This window comes from Phallusia mammillata, chromosome 2, assembly GCF_965637545.1.
Source record: "Phallusia mammillata chromosome 2, kaPhaMamm4.hap1.1, whole genome shotgun sequence".
Taxonomy (NCBI): Eukaryota; Metazoa; Chordata; class Ascidiacea; order Phlebobranchia; family Ascidiidae; genus Phallusia; species Phallusia mammillata.
Window position 1 is genome coordinate 21,666,998 of NC_137253.1, and position 16,260 is coordinate 21,683,257.

Genomic DNA, 16,260 nt, shown 5'->3' on the forward strand with positions numbered 1-16,260 from the left:
GTTAATGAATAAGCCTATTGTTCCAGTTCGTGTGTTGTGCACCGGAAACTGAGCAGCCTATAATTACCTGGAATGGAAATGCTTCATCGCTCGACGAAAACAGTTGGACTGATGCAAGTGGAATGCGAGTAGCTCGTTGCCAGCATTGTCTGTAAAATAACTACACACTTTTTGAAATTCGGTTTCTAGCATTGCAAGAAAAAAAACAGCAATCGAAGGATTATTAAAGGCATTCTTGAAAGAGACTTGCCTTTGCAAAAAAGGCTGGCTTAAAAAAGTTCTAAAATGTTCAAGCGTATAATCGGTAGCGGAGTAATTGCTGATCGTGAACTTACGAATGCTAAAACTGGAATTGATCTAAGAGTTCCTGACTTTAAGATCCAACGAATCAAATCGGGCACACATATCACTTTTAAATTGATAGCTGTCACAAATATTCCCGAAATTGTGTCTTCAGTCAAAAACGTAGCCACTGGAAAAATGTTTGAAAGTGGCGTCATTCATTTTGCTCAGGATAGAACTTACGATGAGTTCTGGAAACTTAGAAAAGACTTGGACAAAAAGTTTTCAGGAACACTTGTGCCAGAAATTCCCAAGCGGCCTGGAATTGGTGACAAAATAGTGTCTTCAAAATCATCTGTGCGATCGGAAGCAAAAAATCGCCAAACAAGCGCTGACAATCTGCTAAAGTGGTGTGCTTCAATACCAAAAATTGCATCGTCGGAGATTTTGTGGAAGTTTCTAGGTTGGCAAACTGGAAGACGCGAAGAAAATGAAAAGAACGACGAAGAAAACGACAAAATCACCGAAGACACAGTAAAGGAAATATATAAACCGACCTTAAACGAAGGTGAAATAGAAAGCGAGCTTTTTAAAAATCCAGGATTGGATTTACCAGAGTCCGAGCTGTTTGGTGAAGATTACGCGCCACCAAGTGAGCAAAACGCAATGTTTTCGAATAATCGAAACGACATTGATTCACAAGAATTTACTTCTGCCCACGGCCAGACTGCTAGATTATTTCAAACGATACCTGACATCAGCCAAGATGATGTCACGTTACAACTTGATTCCGAAGATTCTTACCCACAGGAAGTGGATGAAACAACCAATAAGGAAAGCTTGTTAGAGGAAGTGGATGATGACGTAAGCGATGTTTTGTCGCAAATTCAGTCGGTTTCGTTTAAACCGCCTTCAGCCACTATTAAGGTCTTCCAACAAATTTCAAACACGACCGAAGTGGTTCAAAAAGTTGAAGTTGAAAAAATGGCCGATGAAGATTTAATAAATTATATTGGCCTACAAGAATCTGACGACGATGTAGACTTGGGTTTCTAAGGAATCGCCATTAAGCTTGCCAACTAAGCAGTGCAATATTGTAAAGTATAATATAAACTTTGTAAAGTTATTTTTTGTAGTAACTTTGCTTTAAGCTATTTTGATTTATTATAGTTTACCCGCATTGTAAATATTTTGTCATAATTGTGCATTATGTAATCTTGTTGTTTGATTTTACGTATTTATGTTTTAAACGTCTTCTTGCATAAACCTATTTTATTCTGACCCTTTTTTTTGTCAAAAAACATAATTTGTGCTTGGGGATTCCCCACTTTTCAGTCTCACGATTTTGAATTGAGTTGTTGCTTGAAAGAAAATTTTGGTTTGCTATTGGCAACAAATTCCCACGCAGCCTAATTGACTTGCTGCACTAGCATCTTTAGGCCAAATCAATTACGTTTTTCGGTTAGGAAGCGCAAAACGTTGCCTGTACACCAGGTGAATTAGCTCGTCAATAACCAGCTTTTGAAAATTACAAAAATGAAAAGGGCACTGCTTTCCAAACGTTATCCATTCGGGATAGTAAAGCATACACTGAACAAGTTTACTGTCGGATCACAAGGCTCTGAAAGCAAAAGTTACAATCTACTTTCACAAAGTGGCCTTATAGTTCAATCAGGTCCTGGATTATACCACTTAATGCCAATGATGGTAAGATCAGTAGAAAAACTTACCAGAATAATTGACAACAAAATGAGTGACATTCATGCCCAAAAGCTTACACTGTCACATATTGGTGTCAAAAAAGAATGGCAGCGAACTGGAAGATGGGAATCTTTTGGCAAAGAGCTGGTAAAAACAAATCTCGGTGGCTCAGAATATTGTTTGTGTCCAACACATGAAGAATCAATTTGCAGTGTCATGTTGAAGTGTGACAAACAACTCTCCCACTTGCATTGTCCAATGAGGTTTTATCAAACCACTCAAAAGTTTCGTAATGAACCGCGTCCACAAAATGGATTACTCAGATGTAGAGAGTTTTTGATGAATGATCTCTATACATTTGATGCTGATGAACAATCTTCACGAGACACCTATAGAGAAGTGACCAATATGTATACAGAACTGTTTAAAGATCTTAATATTGATGTTGTGAGGGTAAAAGCTAGTACCGGGGTTATTGGTGGTGATTTATCACATGAATACCACCTACTAAATAAAATTGGTCAGGATACTGTTTGTATCGCCAAAGAAACAGGGGAAGTATTTAATCAAGAATATATTGATGAAAACAACTTAGTTGATGAAGATTTTACTACTGCCCAAGCCATTGAACTAGGTCATACATTTCTCTTAGGCACAAGATATTCCAAACAGCTAAATTTAAGAGTAGCTGCTCAAGGTGGAGGACAACAGCCATTCCAAATGGGTTGTTATGGCCTAGGTGTTACTAGAATCATTGCTTCATGTATTGAAACATTGTCCACAGAAACAGGAATCAGATGGCCATTTTTACTGGCTCCATACAAAGTTTGCGTAGTTTTACCAAAAGATGGGAGCAAGGAGTTTAACACAGGGATAAAAGTTGCAGAACAAATATTCAACAACTTGAGCTCTACAGATGTTTTTGACAATGATGTTATAGTGGATGACCGTGGTAAGAAAACAATTGGATGGAAATTAGATCATGCCAACCTTGCTGGCTATCCAATTGTTGTTGTAATTGGAAAACATATCACTGAAGAAGAACCAAAGGTAGAAATCATTTTTCAAACTAAAGAAGCCAGTACTGAATTGGTCCCACTTACAGGTGTCAGTGATTGCATACTGAACAAAGTTTCCAATTGTTTTTTACCATAATAAACACACACACTTCAATTTTTGTAATGGTTATTGAAATCACAGCTATTTAAAATCAGACAAGGAGTTTTTGCAGTGTTCTTACTTGAGCTCTTACTATAGTTTTGACACTAACTTGATTTTTCCCCATTATACATAGTTTATATTCTCAATTTAGTGGTTCTCAAACTGGTGTGATGTCCACAGACTTATCTAAAATAAGTATCTAGAATGAGATTAACAGCAAAATTTATTTTTCAAAGCTGTAGAAACTGACCATTAAAACTAAAAGTGCACTTAAATAGAAAATGAGTTTTGTTAGTACAGCACTAGGTGTTTGGCTGGTCATCTTGAAAACAGTATCAATGTTTTGTAACTGTTTCATTTGTAAAAAAATGTAGGTACTGTCCAGGATAAAATTGTTGGTTTGTATTGAAACTTCAAATGCATCATAGTTTCCAATTCAAGTACAAAACATCCTCAAATATTATTCAATTGTGGATATGAAAAAAGAGGTAAAGTTAGGCGAATGCCCAAATTTAAACTCTCTAAGTAGGAGTTTTATCAACAGGATGGACACATATCACCCTATATGCCAAACTTAACACACATTATGCATGACCAACCAAAACATTAAAAAAATGATAAACTTCATCATTGTCCATAACTGCAACCTCAGTGCTACAAGACTGGCACTTTACAGGGTGGAACTTATCTTCCTCTTTTTCCACTGTACCGACACCTTTTTGTGGTTCATCGTTCGTTGCAAGTTCAGTTTGTTGTGCCTCCTGCCAACGACGCTTGTGACGTTTAAATGTTCGCTTTACAGGCTCTGGGTAATGCACAACTTTCGATGTCTCAACAAGGCAGTTAAGTACAAACATAGCCCTGAATTGGTTGTGGAACTTTTCGTGTCTGAAAAATAAGGACTTTTGTTGCTGTTTTTTATACATTAATGATTTTGATATGAAATAGCTTTTGAGTACATTATATGGAAAGGTCTGATATTAAGTGAATTAACAGCAAATGTAGGTTATATGATTCTAAATAACATACCTTTGGCAGTTTAGACAGAGTGTCACCATGCAAGCTGGGCAACTTAAAACAGCATCACTTCCAGGGGCTTTTGCTTTTTTGTTTTTCAAACTGTTGTGTGCAGAACCCCTATTGCAAATGGTTAGTGTAACATAATCAGTACATTTTATATTCCGGGTATAGTACCTGAGCCTCTGCTTATCCACCCACTTTTGATCTTCATCATCTGCTAATGGGTCATATAGCAGATCATCATTAGATATTATTTTGTGCTTTTTAGGCTTTTTGTCTGCAAAAAATGCTGATAGCAAAAAACAAACCATAACCACAACATATCAAAATAAACATATAAACCTGGAGCATTACTCTCCTCATCTGAGTCAAAATATACTTGATCATAACAATCACTGCTGGTATGTGCAGCTTCAGGAGGTTTGCTGGTAGCAATGATTTTTTTCCCTTTAAAAGAAAATTTGATATAAACAAGACTGCCGTATGTTTACTATACTAATCGTTTAGTTTCATGTCATACCTTTGGATTGCCATGTGTTTTCCAATTTTGTTACATTATTGTTTAATTCACTGTCCATTGCTTTTTCAAATTCATCTTCAGATGATGAAATGTCCTCACCTTTAAGAAAATCCAGAATTAAACAAAACCTATTAGATACATTATTACAGCGTATGCATTTAGTTTATTTAGGCAACTGTTTTCTTAGAATGTGGGAAGATGAGTGGGGATTGGGAAAGAACGTCGCTATTGCTTCAAAAACAGTGTGAATATAGAAGTATGTGTATTTATTTTAATTTGAATTTAGTGTCATTGCATGCTAAATAGTGCTTTATTATAATCTAGGCCAGGGGTGGGGAACCTGCGGCCTAAAGGCCACATGCGGCCTTTTAGGGCACTAAGTGCGGCCTGTGACGCCAAAATATATTTTAGGATCTTGATATTGCACGTTGCACCTGTCGAATAAAGAATAAATGAAAATGTATTCTATTACTATTTGAAAAGTACTGGGGCAGCGCCGTCCACACTAGAGCCAATGGCCCCATAAAGTGGTTTCTGTGGGATTACCAAACACTCATGGCTCTACAATCTTACTTGTGTAACAAAGAAAACAATTGTTTAGGCATAATAGAGACTTATCTGTGATGTCACAAGCTGCCCTTTTAGACCATTGATATGCGTAAACATCTACAAGTGACATAAATCCAAATTTTTCAGTGAAGCTGGAAATTTAGTGGGAAGTTTGTTTACCTTTATTCAGCTTGGACCGTAATTTCCACGACTTCGCAAGAGAAAATTACACAACGACCATTCCTTAAATCAAAAAGTTTGAACACCACTGTTCTAGGCCTGGGAAATAGTCTATGCGGCCTACACTAGTGCCGATAAAACGTTGAGTGGCCTTCATGAACAAAAAGGTTCCCCACCCCTGATCTAGGCAAAAATTTAGAGGAAAATCTCTGTTGCTGCATTGGAGCGTTATAGCAATGTTAATCAGCTGGAAAAGTACTGTTTGGCACCTGTATCATCAAACTATGTCATTCATTTAGTCACAGGATGATTACAGTGAAAAGCTTGGGAGTTGGTGATGTAATTAACTTGTTGATTACCTGTTATTCTCTGCAATGCCTTCTTTTGTTGCTTGGGAGTCCCGTGCAGAAAAGCTTCCACTTCATCGAGGTTGTTTTCCTCATCAGAGCTAAAATACAAAACAATACAGCAGTAGAACTATGTAGTAAGCAATAGCTTTAATTTAGAATTTTAGATAACAACCAAATATCTACTTACATCACGATCACATTAAGCCAAATTAATTTTGCCAATGAAACTTAAAAAAAACAGTTTTTGACAAACCTGTTGCCAATATTTTCTTCATCATCACTATCTGCTGAAATGTAGTAGCTGTAACCATCTACAGCTGACATACTGGGTAGGCTAGCCATCCTCTGCTAGAACGCGGAAAGAACAGTTTTTTTAACACCCAAACAAATTTTTGACTTGATATTCGACAATAGAAGGATGCAACATGATTTTCATCAAAGCGTAACGGTCAAAGTTCATGCGTCAAAACTCGAGATGTGCAGTCAAGCATGATAACGTTTGGCTGCTGATCCCAAGTGTGAATTGTGAAATTACTTTAAACATTCGAAAACGTATGGCAATGATGACTATATACTGCTGTGGATTTTGTTTGTACCAGTGATGTAGTTTATGTGTGGGGCACACGATTTATCTAGCTTGTTTGCATAAGGGCGTAATATAAATTTGCACCCATGAAGTTGCACTTGTTGTATTTGTATAGTAAGTTACTGTTTTTTGATCACACAGTCCGAGTTCATGCATGGGCAGGGTAAATTATCGTTAATGTATGCCATACCACCTTAATCTTATGCGTCCTTTTTGTGGATGTCTAAATGATTAACCAAATAGGTCCTGAAATTTTGCCAATACCTTTCGGCTTGGCCAATATGCCATTTTTGTTGTTGCATTCTGGATATGTTTAGTCTTTTACTTGTAATAAAATTAATCTATACTGATAGAATGCCTTTGGCAAAATACATGAATTCATTGATTAAATTTAATTTTGCCTACAATTTTTAACCAGTTACATTTGTAAAGATTTATTTAATTCTTTATCCAATTTGAATGCTTGACTGCTACAACAGTACAGTATAGTTTGAAAAAAGTGTCAACGAAAGATTGGAACAAGTAGTTGCTGATGAAACAATGGCTTCTGCTGAACTTTTCAAAGACCCATTTGATCCAGATGAATATGTTGAGCGCCTAGCATGGAGAACACCTGGTGGTGGAACCAAGGGTGGGGCTCATGGTTTTAATCCACAGGTGCGCTGTATTGTATTATTTCTATCTTGTAAAAAGCTGCTATTTTAACTTGTTTGTTGATTTTTTGCAGCAACTCTTTGATGAATTTGTGGCTCACATTGCTGAACTGAAGCAATTGGATGGTCGCATTCAAAGAAAAGTGGAACAACTTGAAACCAATTTGCAACGTGAAGCTAGAGCTCATTCTGAAAAAGTAGCAGATTTGCAAAAGAGCAATCAAGTCGCTTTTACACACTTTCAGGTAGAAATGTCAAGCAATATGTTTTAGAACTTGCTTAAAGGTTTTACGTCAAGTTATATTTAAAGCATTGTCCTTTTTTTGTTTACTCCACTGAAGTTGTGTGCAAACACTTTTGTGAAATAAGATTTTTATTTCAGAAAATAATCAAAATTTTATAAGTAAGTAGCGGACAATGTACACTGTTTTAAGTAAGAAGGTCTCATTTTGGCTTGACTTTCTATTTAATTTAATTGCAACTAACCAAATTTTTTAATTCCCATTCATAAAAATTCATTACTTGTTTGTTACATAGTCTTTGGAAGATCGCATCAATTATGTTGCCACAAAAGTTGTTCATCTTGGTGACCAACTTGAAGGTGTAAATACACCCCGAGCTCATGCTGCAGAGGCTTTAAAACTAATGAAGTAAGCTGATTTATTCATATTTTTGTTTTGTTTCTAAGAAAGTTTGCAGCAAATTTATGTGTAGAGCTGCACCAAAAAGTTCTGACTAACAAAGCATGTTGGAAGTGTTTTTGATATGGTATCAGTAAAACCATTTTTAGCAAAATGCAAATGTCCAATTAAATGTTGCCATGATTCATATGGCCAAAGTTGCCTGGTTTTTATCCTGATAGTATAACAACATTACCAGATACTTTGATGAGTTTCTTTCTGATGATTTCAAGTCTGAAGTCCTAATTAATCCCTACAAGGTGCGGGATGCTGCAGATATTGTACACAAGCTTCATCTTATAGCCCAGGAACTTCCATACACAACATTTGCAGAGGTATGGTTTTAAGAGAGGTTTGTTGAATTCCAGAGTAAAAGTAACTCTGAATTCACTTTCAGGTGAAAGGTAGAATCGTTTCCAAGTACTATGCAATAGAGCAAGAACTCTTAAATGAGTTTAAAGAGGCCCACAAAAACAATGATGTACAAAAGATGAAAGACTTTGCAGATACCCTGTCACATTTTAAAGGTGCTTTCTCTTTTGTGTGTGACAGTATATATAAGTGAAAAACAACACATTTTTAAAGTGGCTTAAAATTTAATGGCTAAAATAGTTTAAAACAAATTTTGAAGTCAAAAAAAGTATTTTTTTGTTTTTGCTTAATGTACAAATTTGACACTGTTTTGTGTAGGATACCAGTACTGCATTGATGCTTTCATTGAAGAGTCTCTCATGAATGCTTTTTATAACAGGAATGAACTTTTCAATGAAATCATTAACCTTTGTGTGAAAGTGCACAAGGTGAGTGGTGTGCAGCAAGCTTGTATGGTTTCAATCTTTATGTGTTTTGCACACATTGAAACATTTTAAAAAGTCATCTTTTTTAAATTTATTGCTGCAAATTGCTTTGTGGCCATTTCCAGGTTTGGAACTGTAACTTTTGTTCTGTTTTAGGTAATCATTGATGTTTTTTCATCGCCGGAACAAGTTATGGGCAAATTAGTTTCAAAAATCTTTCAAACAAAGTTAAGTGAACATGTCCATGCCAAACTGAAGGAACATCGAAATACAGATCCAGAAAAGTAAAAGTTGTTTATTATTATAATTATGGGTCCCCTTCCCTGAAGGGGACACATATTGTTTTTGTCTGTATTTTTTTTTTCTTTTTTTCTTTCTAACGCAGATTTGTTCCCACGTTTTGGTCAAGAAAGAATGGTTCAAACTTTTTCAAATTTACACACATTATAGATATTGGTCTAAAGATGGTTCATGTGAATTTTGACCCCGTTTGATCCCTCGGTTCACCCACAGGCCCCCGAAACGTACAATTTTTAACGCTGGTTTGTAACGCTCGTTTGGTAAAGAAGGAGTGCTTCAAATTTATTTAAATTTGGACATATGTTAGATATCAATCTGAACTTGATCCTCTAGAAGTTTGACCCCGAATTACCCAGCGGTTCACCCACAGGCCCCCGAAACGTAAATGTGTCTAACGCTCGTTTGGTCAAGAAAGACACTGTAGACAAGTACCAAGAGAGTAACTCACTGGTTTATGATAGCGGGAGGGCTCAGCTTGACGTCGGACAGACGTTTTACGAGACGTCGTTTCACACTGTTCAGAACTTTCTTTCGTCATAAGGTAGCGATTTTTTTATGACAATCTATTTAGGAGTCAATGCTCAAGGCATGTAAAAATTACGCTTAACGGTATTGTTGAACACTCAGGACGGCGTGCTATTGAAAACCGTGTCAAAAGGTCAAACAGTCGTTTGGCGTGTGCACCCTGAGAGGTTACTACAGGTCAATGGTACTCATTTTGGGAAACAAAGTTAAATGAAAAACAATTTGTTATGTATACACTCATAGCAAATTGCTTTTTAATTTAAAGTGTCTGTAACACAACTGTTACAGCTTTCTAAAAAAATTGTGTTCAAAACCCGACCTTGGACGACAATATCTGGGTCAAAGCAAGAGATTAAATTAAAGTATTTGTTACGTTTTTTTTTAATGTTTTTGTAATTATATGACAATAATAGTGCAAAAAGAATACGAAAAATTTTTTTATTGTTGGTTTAATGCTTTCTAAAAATTTGTCCTTAAGATTCTAAAAATCACCGCAACATTTGTTTACTGTAAATCCGCACAAACACGCTTCTGGGGACCCATTTGTTTTTGTTTACAAAAACAATCATACGTGTAGATCAAATGATGTGTATAGTAAATTGGTAAATATCATATAGAATATATAAAATGGAAGTATATCAGAAAGCCACTCTTCTAGTTTTGAAGTTTTGTTTACAAAGACACTTTGTTTTGTAAAAGGTATCTGCAACATTTGTACATGTTGTATGGCAAAACTGTTGAATTATCTGTAAAACTGTCACAGTACAAACTTGGTTCAGACTCAAACTTTCTTAACAAGTTGACCAAAACCATTTTCAAGGTGAGTAGTGCAAGGTGAAAAATACACAATAACCAAGTGGTGTAAACTTTTGTGATGTTTCTAGCCATTTTTGGAATCCTACATTGATGTGGAGGAGGCATTTTTGAAAGAAAAGGCTATGCTGATATCCCAAAGGTTTTACGATTCTAAGAATCACACAAAAAAGCAACTGCATTCTGGTTAGTTATGACTGCTCAGTACCATGTTTTGCTACCAAACCTGTTAATGTACTTAGGTTATGTGTATGGAGTCTCCTAACATATTGAATTCAATCTGATAAACACCTGTGTGCAGGTATTCAAGACCTGAAAGCAGTAATTTCTGACAAAACCAACATTAGATTTGGTCTCAGTTCTTCATCCTCTGATGGCAACAACAGCGAAACATATCTTTCACAAGAACTTGCTATTAATCTGCTGCAGGTGTATATTAAAGTACTAGTAGTGTTAAAGCATCAAGCTTTTTCAAAATATACAATGTTTTATGCACCTTACGGTATCAAGATTAAAGTAAAGAAGTAGACTGAAACGTTATGACATTTGTGAACTTATTGCTAAACATAAAAGCTCAGTTTAACTGAAAATTTTACATAATATGTAAAGTTGTAAATCATGTGTTAAAAGGAAACAAAGATGGGATTCGGCAGATGTAAGACATTGTCTTCAGTATCTGTTCTTCCTGCTAATGCAACCCGTATTTACGCTCTTTTACTTGAATATCTGTGCAAACAACACATTGAATATGCAATCGATTTGGGTTTGTTGGCTATTCCATCTTCAGATCCTAAGGTAAAAACACCTACTTTTTTGTTTTGTTCAACTCCATACAAATGTTTATATGCAACAGACTGAGCCAAATATATACTTCTTGGATGTTGTTCAACAAACCAACACAGTATTTCACTTGTTTGAGAAGCAGTTTAGTGACACTCTGCTACCTCTTGTTAGTGCTTCACCAAAATACAGGTTGGTGTTCTCAGTTAATGTGTTTGCTTAGGTCCCCTCTGAAATTTTTAAATATTTGTATACAAACCAACCATTTTTGTGTTGGCTGCAGTGATTGTGTCCAGAGAAAAAAGAAAGTGAGAGAAAGAATGGAGGTCCAGTTGGACACTGGTATAGATCGATGCCTTTCATCTGTAATTGGTTGGATGCGACACATACTGAAAAGTGAACAGAAAAAATCAGACTTTTCAACAGACCAGCCACCGCAGCAACAGTGCACTAATGCTTGTCAAAGTGTATGTTTAACATTTACTGCACCTTAAGCAAATACGCTTTGCAGATAATACAATAATGTTTGTAAATGCAACCCTGTCATGTTTACCTATAAATAGACACACAAGTTTGGTTTTCTAAAGCTGACTTTTGTCTTGCCAATCTTGCAGGTTTGCAAGTACATGAAGAAAGTGACAGAAGTTATAAGGAAAGCTTTGGATGGCAACAATGTTGATGCTGTATTAAAAGATTTTGGAACTCGCTTCCACAGGTCAGATATCTGCTGAGTGAATTTTTTCCATAGGTTCTAAATAGTTGTTCTGGTTGATCCCTTTGCAGACTTTGTTCGTAAAATTTGCCTCTGAAGTTTCTTTACCACCCTAATTTTGATGCATAACTAAATTTTGCATACTTTTATTTTTCCCAAGCATGTCAATAGGGATAATTGAATTGCTGGTTGAGAACCTCCGCTTTATGTTCTGCCTGGTTCCTGACTTTTTCACATTGCTTCTTGTAGTGCTATTTACATTTTAATGTTTCAAGTTTCAAAGCGGATTTACAAGAAAAAACTGTTGATCTTTTCTAGTTAATGCCTTATTTCCTTACTACAATTTTGTCATTAATTACTACGAAGCCTTTCCATCAACAGGTTGATCTATGAACAGCTGCAACAATATTCTTTCAGCTCAATGGGTGGCATGATGGCAATATGTGATGTCAATGAGTATGGGTAAGGCAATAAAGTTACTGTGTCTTGCCATAGCAGATTTTTGTCAATCATGTTTTTGCAGAAAAACTGCCCATCTTCTTAATGTTCCCTTCGTTTCTTCATTGTTTGACAGTCTGCATTCACTTTGCAATTTACTTGTTGTGGCTCCAGAAAATTTAAGACAGGTAAAAATGAACTTTTGTGTTCGGTATTTTTGATGCTGACATTATCCTGTTTAGGTTTGTTCTGGAGATCAATTTGCAAACTTGGATCGAGCTGTTCTTCACACTTTTGTCCAACTTCGATCTGATTATCGTTCTGCGCGCCTTGCAAAGAACTTTTCCCAGTAGAATTCCCAACAAAGATTTTGAATTATTAGATTGAGTTGCCCAATATTAAAAACTTTAAGTGTGATTATATTTACTTGCTGTTAACTTCAGTGCAATCTTTGACTTCGCCTTTCATTGTGTGAATAAAAATGCTTGTGAAATTACTGGTTGCACATTTGCATGCTAAATGGATCAAAAATTTTGTTTGTGAAAGCAAATTATTTCAATTGGTTACTAATTTGTGTTGTTTGTGAATGTGCAAACAAACTGAGATAACAGAGCAACTAATGTTTTGACCTTTGCAAGCTTTGCCTTCATCAACTGTTTAATGATGGGGGTTATCAGGTTTCTATGAAATAAAAAAGGTTTAAATTACTTCCTTTGTTTTCTCAGCTTCTTTGCTAGCCATGTGTGGATACCTGTACTTGTTTTTCAAATGCCCTTTCTTGATTGTTGACAGTCACTGTTGTTTCTGCCATTATATTTGGTTTGACACTAGTCATAGCTAATATATAACTGCAAACATTTTGTAACCGTTACTTGCTTCCAGGTCTTTATGGTGATTATTAGAAGCTTTTAAATAACAAACAATAACTATGGTAAAAGAAAGCACATTTGAAGAGTGGAAGGAATGGTTTGTTACGGTCAATCAGCCCAGTATTGCTGAAATGTGGAGAAATCAACCAACTTTTTTGCTTGCCAATGTTCTTTACTTGACAATGGCAGCAGCTGCCTTGAAGTTTGCTGTGCGAAATGGTGGTTGGAACAGCAGGTACATCTTTATGATGGAAAATTTGAACAGGATAGAACATTTAATGCAGTGACTTTTCAAGTTTGAATTTCACCTTTAATAATTAAATTATCCTTATAAATTTTGCATTAAGGTATACAAATGAGAGTTTTCCCCTTTGATAGTTCAATAAACTTTCCAAATTTTGCATTAAGGTATACATACATGTGGTTTGCAGCACTTTTGCATGGAATAGTGACAGAATGTGTGGTGTACCATCTTCCTGATGTGAACAACTTTTGGCACAGTCAAACACCAATTATTTTTGTTGGCAAACGATTTCCCCTGTACATTGTGTTATTCTACCCAGCAACTGTAAGTAGTATAGTAGTATTAAATTCTGATAAACTGTGTATGCATAACCATTTTTCAGATTACCCATGCCTTTATAGCTGCTGAAAAACTTCGACTACCTTGGTTTGTGGAACCATTTGCTGTTGGCCTTTTTGATGTTATTATTGACTTTCCATATGATATCATGGGGATCAAGGTCAGTTTTGTAACTTTTTTTAATATTAAGGCTTTTTTTCTCCAAAACTAAATGTGTGTTACATTCTCTGTGTAGTTGCTATGGTGGACATGGCATGACACAGATCCAAACATTGCTGACCGACATTACTGGGTGCCGTGGACCAGCTACTTTTTTCACATGGGTTTTCACAGGTACAAAACAGTGTCATTTTTACTTCTCTACATTTCTTTTCATCCACACACTTTACTGCATGAAGAAATACTGTCCATGTCAAAATTAATGTTTTTAAGTCATTGCTAGTGTGAAATTTTTCATGGGAAAAGCTACAACATGAAACAATTTTTTTAGCTCATTTGCTGCACTGTTGTGTGGATCACGGTATCTTCTAACCGGAAGTGCAGATAAACAAAAATCATCTGGAAGCTTTGTTTTAGAAATGTTGTGTGTTATTATCACTGGGGCACTGTCTATGGCTGCAGCTGTTATATTTCAAATGCTTCCAATTTATCATGGTCTGAAGGATGGTTTTGGTATCCATTCAGAAGTCATTTTATTTGTTGTGTTTGCCTTATATGCTGGCATAGTGCTTTGGTTTGACCGTGTACCATCAGAAGAGGTAACAGAGTTTTACGAAAATGTTGTTATGGTTTGTGTATTGTCAGCAATTGAAATGGTGCTTTTTTCAGGCCAGAGGTAACTACCAAACCCCACTATCATGGACCAAGCGGGTATTCAATGAAAGCAGTTTGTTGATTGCTATTCACTACCTCTTTTACATGGTTCTGGTTGTGTTTGCCAAACCAGAGAATGAAAAATCATATGGAATGCATGAGCCTATTGGTCCAGCCAGTGTTAAGGTTGACCAATATGCAACTTCTGGAGTTGTTTACACAAAGCAAAAATATTTGGATCCAACCAACTACGATGAAGGATATTTTGACTTTCGTTGCACTGAACTAGGTGAGGTCAAAGGCACGCCCAATATAACAGCTATGCCAGAGCTGGTGGGTGAACAGTGGTATGCAGTTTGTGGCATTCCTTTTTCTAACCATGCAGAGTATATCGTGGTTGTATGGTCATTTTGCCTGCTTGGTCTATATGCTTTCTACAATGCTCATGCTAGATCAGCCAGACCTCCTACTAAACGTAAAGTCGGAAAGCTGAGGGGCAAATCAGATTAAGGCAATTGTGTGCAAGTAAAAAACGTAATTATGAAGATTTAGGCGTTAAACAACTGTTTTGAAATCGTAGTTGTGGTAAAACTTTACCAAACTGGTATTTTGAATGTTTAATGTATAATTTGAAGTTAAAGTTATCGGGTGTTTATTTGCCCATCACATGCAACTTTTTCAAATTGTTTGTGACTAGATTTAATTTAACCGTTCTGCAATGAAGCGACTTTTTATTAGTGGCTGAGCGCAGATACCTCTGCGGAATTGTTTTCATTGCTTTTAATTTATTTTTTGATAGTAATCACCTTAATCAATCCATGTTGCAAACCACTCTTTTTTAGTGCTTGTGCTGCAAATTCTTGTGGTGCTGCATAATATAAACATCGGAAAATGTGGGAAAATCCAGTGAACGTTACACCAGGGCATAATTTTTGTATTTGGCCTGGCATTAAAAGATTAGTTTTTAGCCCTTTAGAGGCACAATACAATTGTGGCTTGTGACCGAAAAGCTTGGTAGGGGGCAAACGAAGCGAACAAAAAACGTTTTTTGTATCGTTTCCAATATTAGCACATTAACTAAAAACAAACCGACTTTAAGCAGCATTGTAATACTGTCCAAATTTAGTTACAATCAGTTTCGGTGGTGCCTGCATGAACAGTTTACAGTTGCTTGACAGTACGAACAAACGTTTGTTTTATGACAAGCCTACAAAAGACGTGGTACCGCACTAAAATGACCTTTCAAACATCTCTATGGGAAACATCAGACCTGCGGTGGGTTCACACTCCAGATTGCAGCCGTTTTTGACTGAGCGACATATATTGAACTTGGTAAAGATATTTTATACATCACCGTTTTATTTATGCTTATCACCAGAAATGTGGATTTGAAACATTGCGTGCGTTTAAAACAGTTTAAAAATACAGAGTTGAGAAACCGGCTAATCGAGTATTTCGATCAAAGCGTATAGTAGCAACAAATTTACCAAATAAATTCAAATTTGTTCCACTGTCCAAGTTTGCCAACCTGCTGTTGTCACCAATTTCGTTTTTCACTGCATAAACAGTTCTGAATGTTTCGTCTTCTATTAATGTTAGTCTGTGTCAATAAAATGTGCGTTGCCAAGGTCAACCGGCTTCACATAGCAAACATTCCAATGTTGCTTCAGTTACACGAAATTTGAAACAATCAGAGCACTATTTTGTTTTAATATTGGAGACAAACGGTTGCGCACATGCGCAGTGTTTTTTTAAGGTGTTTTTTAATAACTTGATTTTCCGAAAAACTAAACCATTACTTGTAAAGTCGTTTCAAGCTCGTACGTGATTACTTGAAACACAGCAGTTTCACTCATAAGCTATGGTTTATGTTGCGGAAAAAAGAAAGTTTGTCTTTTGCTTTAACAGTTTAATCATTTAAACAATTGGATCTGCACAATTTATTAAG

The 16,260-nt window shown here is 36.0% G+C and overlaps 5 protein-coding genes across 5 annotated transcripts; 4 read left to right on the forward strand and 1 right to left on the reverse strand.

The window, feature by feature from the left end:
- Positions 1 to 130: 130 nt before the first annotated feature.
- On the forward strand, positions 131 to 1,539 carry LOC145212196 (uncharacterized). The gene has a single exon (XM_080080236.1). The coding sequence runs from the start codon at positions 286 to 288 to the stop codon at positions 1,336 to 1,338; it is 1,053 nt and encodes a 350-aa protein (XP_079936362.1). The 5' UTR covers positions 131 to 285; the 3' UTR covers positions 1,339 to 1,539.
- A 116-nt stretch (positions 1,540 to 1,655) lies between these two features.
- On the forward strand, positions 1,656 to 3,159 carry LOC145212194 (putative proline--tRNA ligase, mitochondrial). Its single transcript, XM_080080234.1, has one exon. The coding sequence runs from the start codon at positions 1,819 to 1,821 to the stop codon at positions 3,136 to 3,138; it is 1,320 nt and encodes a 439-aa protein (XP_079936360.1). The 5' UTR covers positions 1,656 to 1,818; the 3' UTR covers positions 3,139 to 3,159.
- A 372-nt stretch (positions 3,160 to 3,531) lies between these two features.
- Positions 3,532 to 6,229, reverse strand: LOC145212198 (E2F-associated phosphoprotein-like). The gene is made up of 7 exons (XM_080080237.1): positions 6,017 to 6,229; positions 5,773 to 5,861; positions 4,685 to 4,783; positions 4,507 to 4,611; positions 4,339 to 4,441; positions 4,174 to 4,281; positions 3,532 to 4,032 (listed from the first exon to the last, which is right to left on the reverse strand). The coding sequence occupies exons 1-7, from the start codon at positions 6,103 to 6,105 to the stop codon at positions 3,729 to 3,731; spliced, it is 897 nt and encodes a 298-aa protein (XP_079936363.1). The 5' UTR covers positions 6,106 to 6,229; the 3' UTR covers positions 3,532 to 3,728.
- A 509-nt stretch (positions 6,230 to 6,738) lies between these two features.
- LOC145212192 (exocyst complex component 5-like) lies at positions 6,739 to 12,929 on the forward strand. The gene is made up of 17 exons (XM_080080232.1): positions 6,739 to 7,006; positions 7,077 to 7,247; positions 7,540 to 7,652; positions 7,882 to 8,017; positions 8,080 to 8,209; positions 8,373 to 8,482; positions 8,636 to 8,763; positions 10,004 to 10,124; positions 10,189 to 10,303; positions 10,419 to 10,546; positions 10,748 to 10,912; positions 10,971 to 11,089; positions 11,181 to 11,364; positions 11,512 to 11,612; positions 11,991 to 12,071; positions 12,133 to 12,235; positions 12,290 to 12,929. The coding sequence occupies exons 1-17, from the start codon at positions 6,890 to 6,892 to the stop codon at positions 12,398 to 12,400; spliced, it is 2,133 nt and encodes a 710-aa protein (XP_079936358.1). The 5' UTR covers positions 6,739 to 6,889; the 3' UTR covers positions 12,401 to 12,929.
- LOC145212195 (uncharacterized) lies at positions 12,916 to 15,945 on the forward strand. The gene is made up of 6 exons (XM_080080235.1): positions 12,916 to 13,151; positions 13,325 to 13,484; positions 13,543 to 13,659; positions 13,735 to 13,832; positions 13,990 to 14,257; positions 14,328 to 15,945. Exons 1-6 carry the CDS (start codon positions 12,976 to 12,978, stop codon positions 14,820 to 14,822), a joined length of 1,314 nt encoding a protein of 437 aa, XP_079936361.1. The 5' UTR covers positions 12,916 to 12,975; the 3' UTR covers positions 14,823 to 15,945.
- Positions 15,946 to 16,260: the final 315 nt, after the last annotated feature.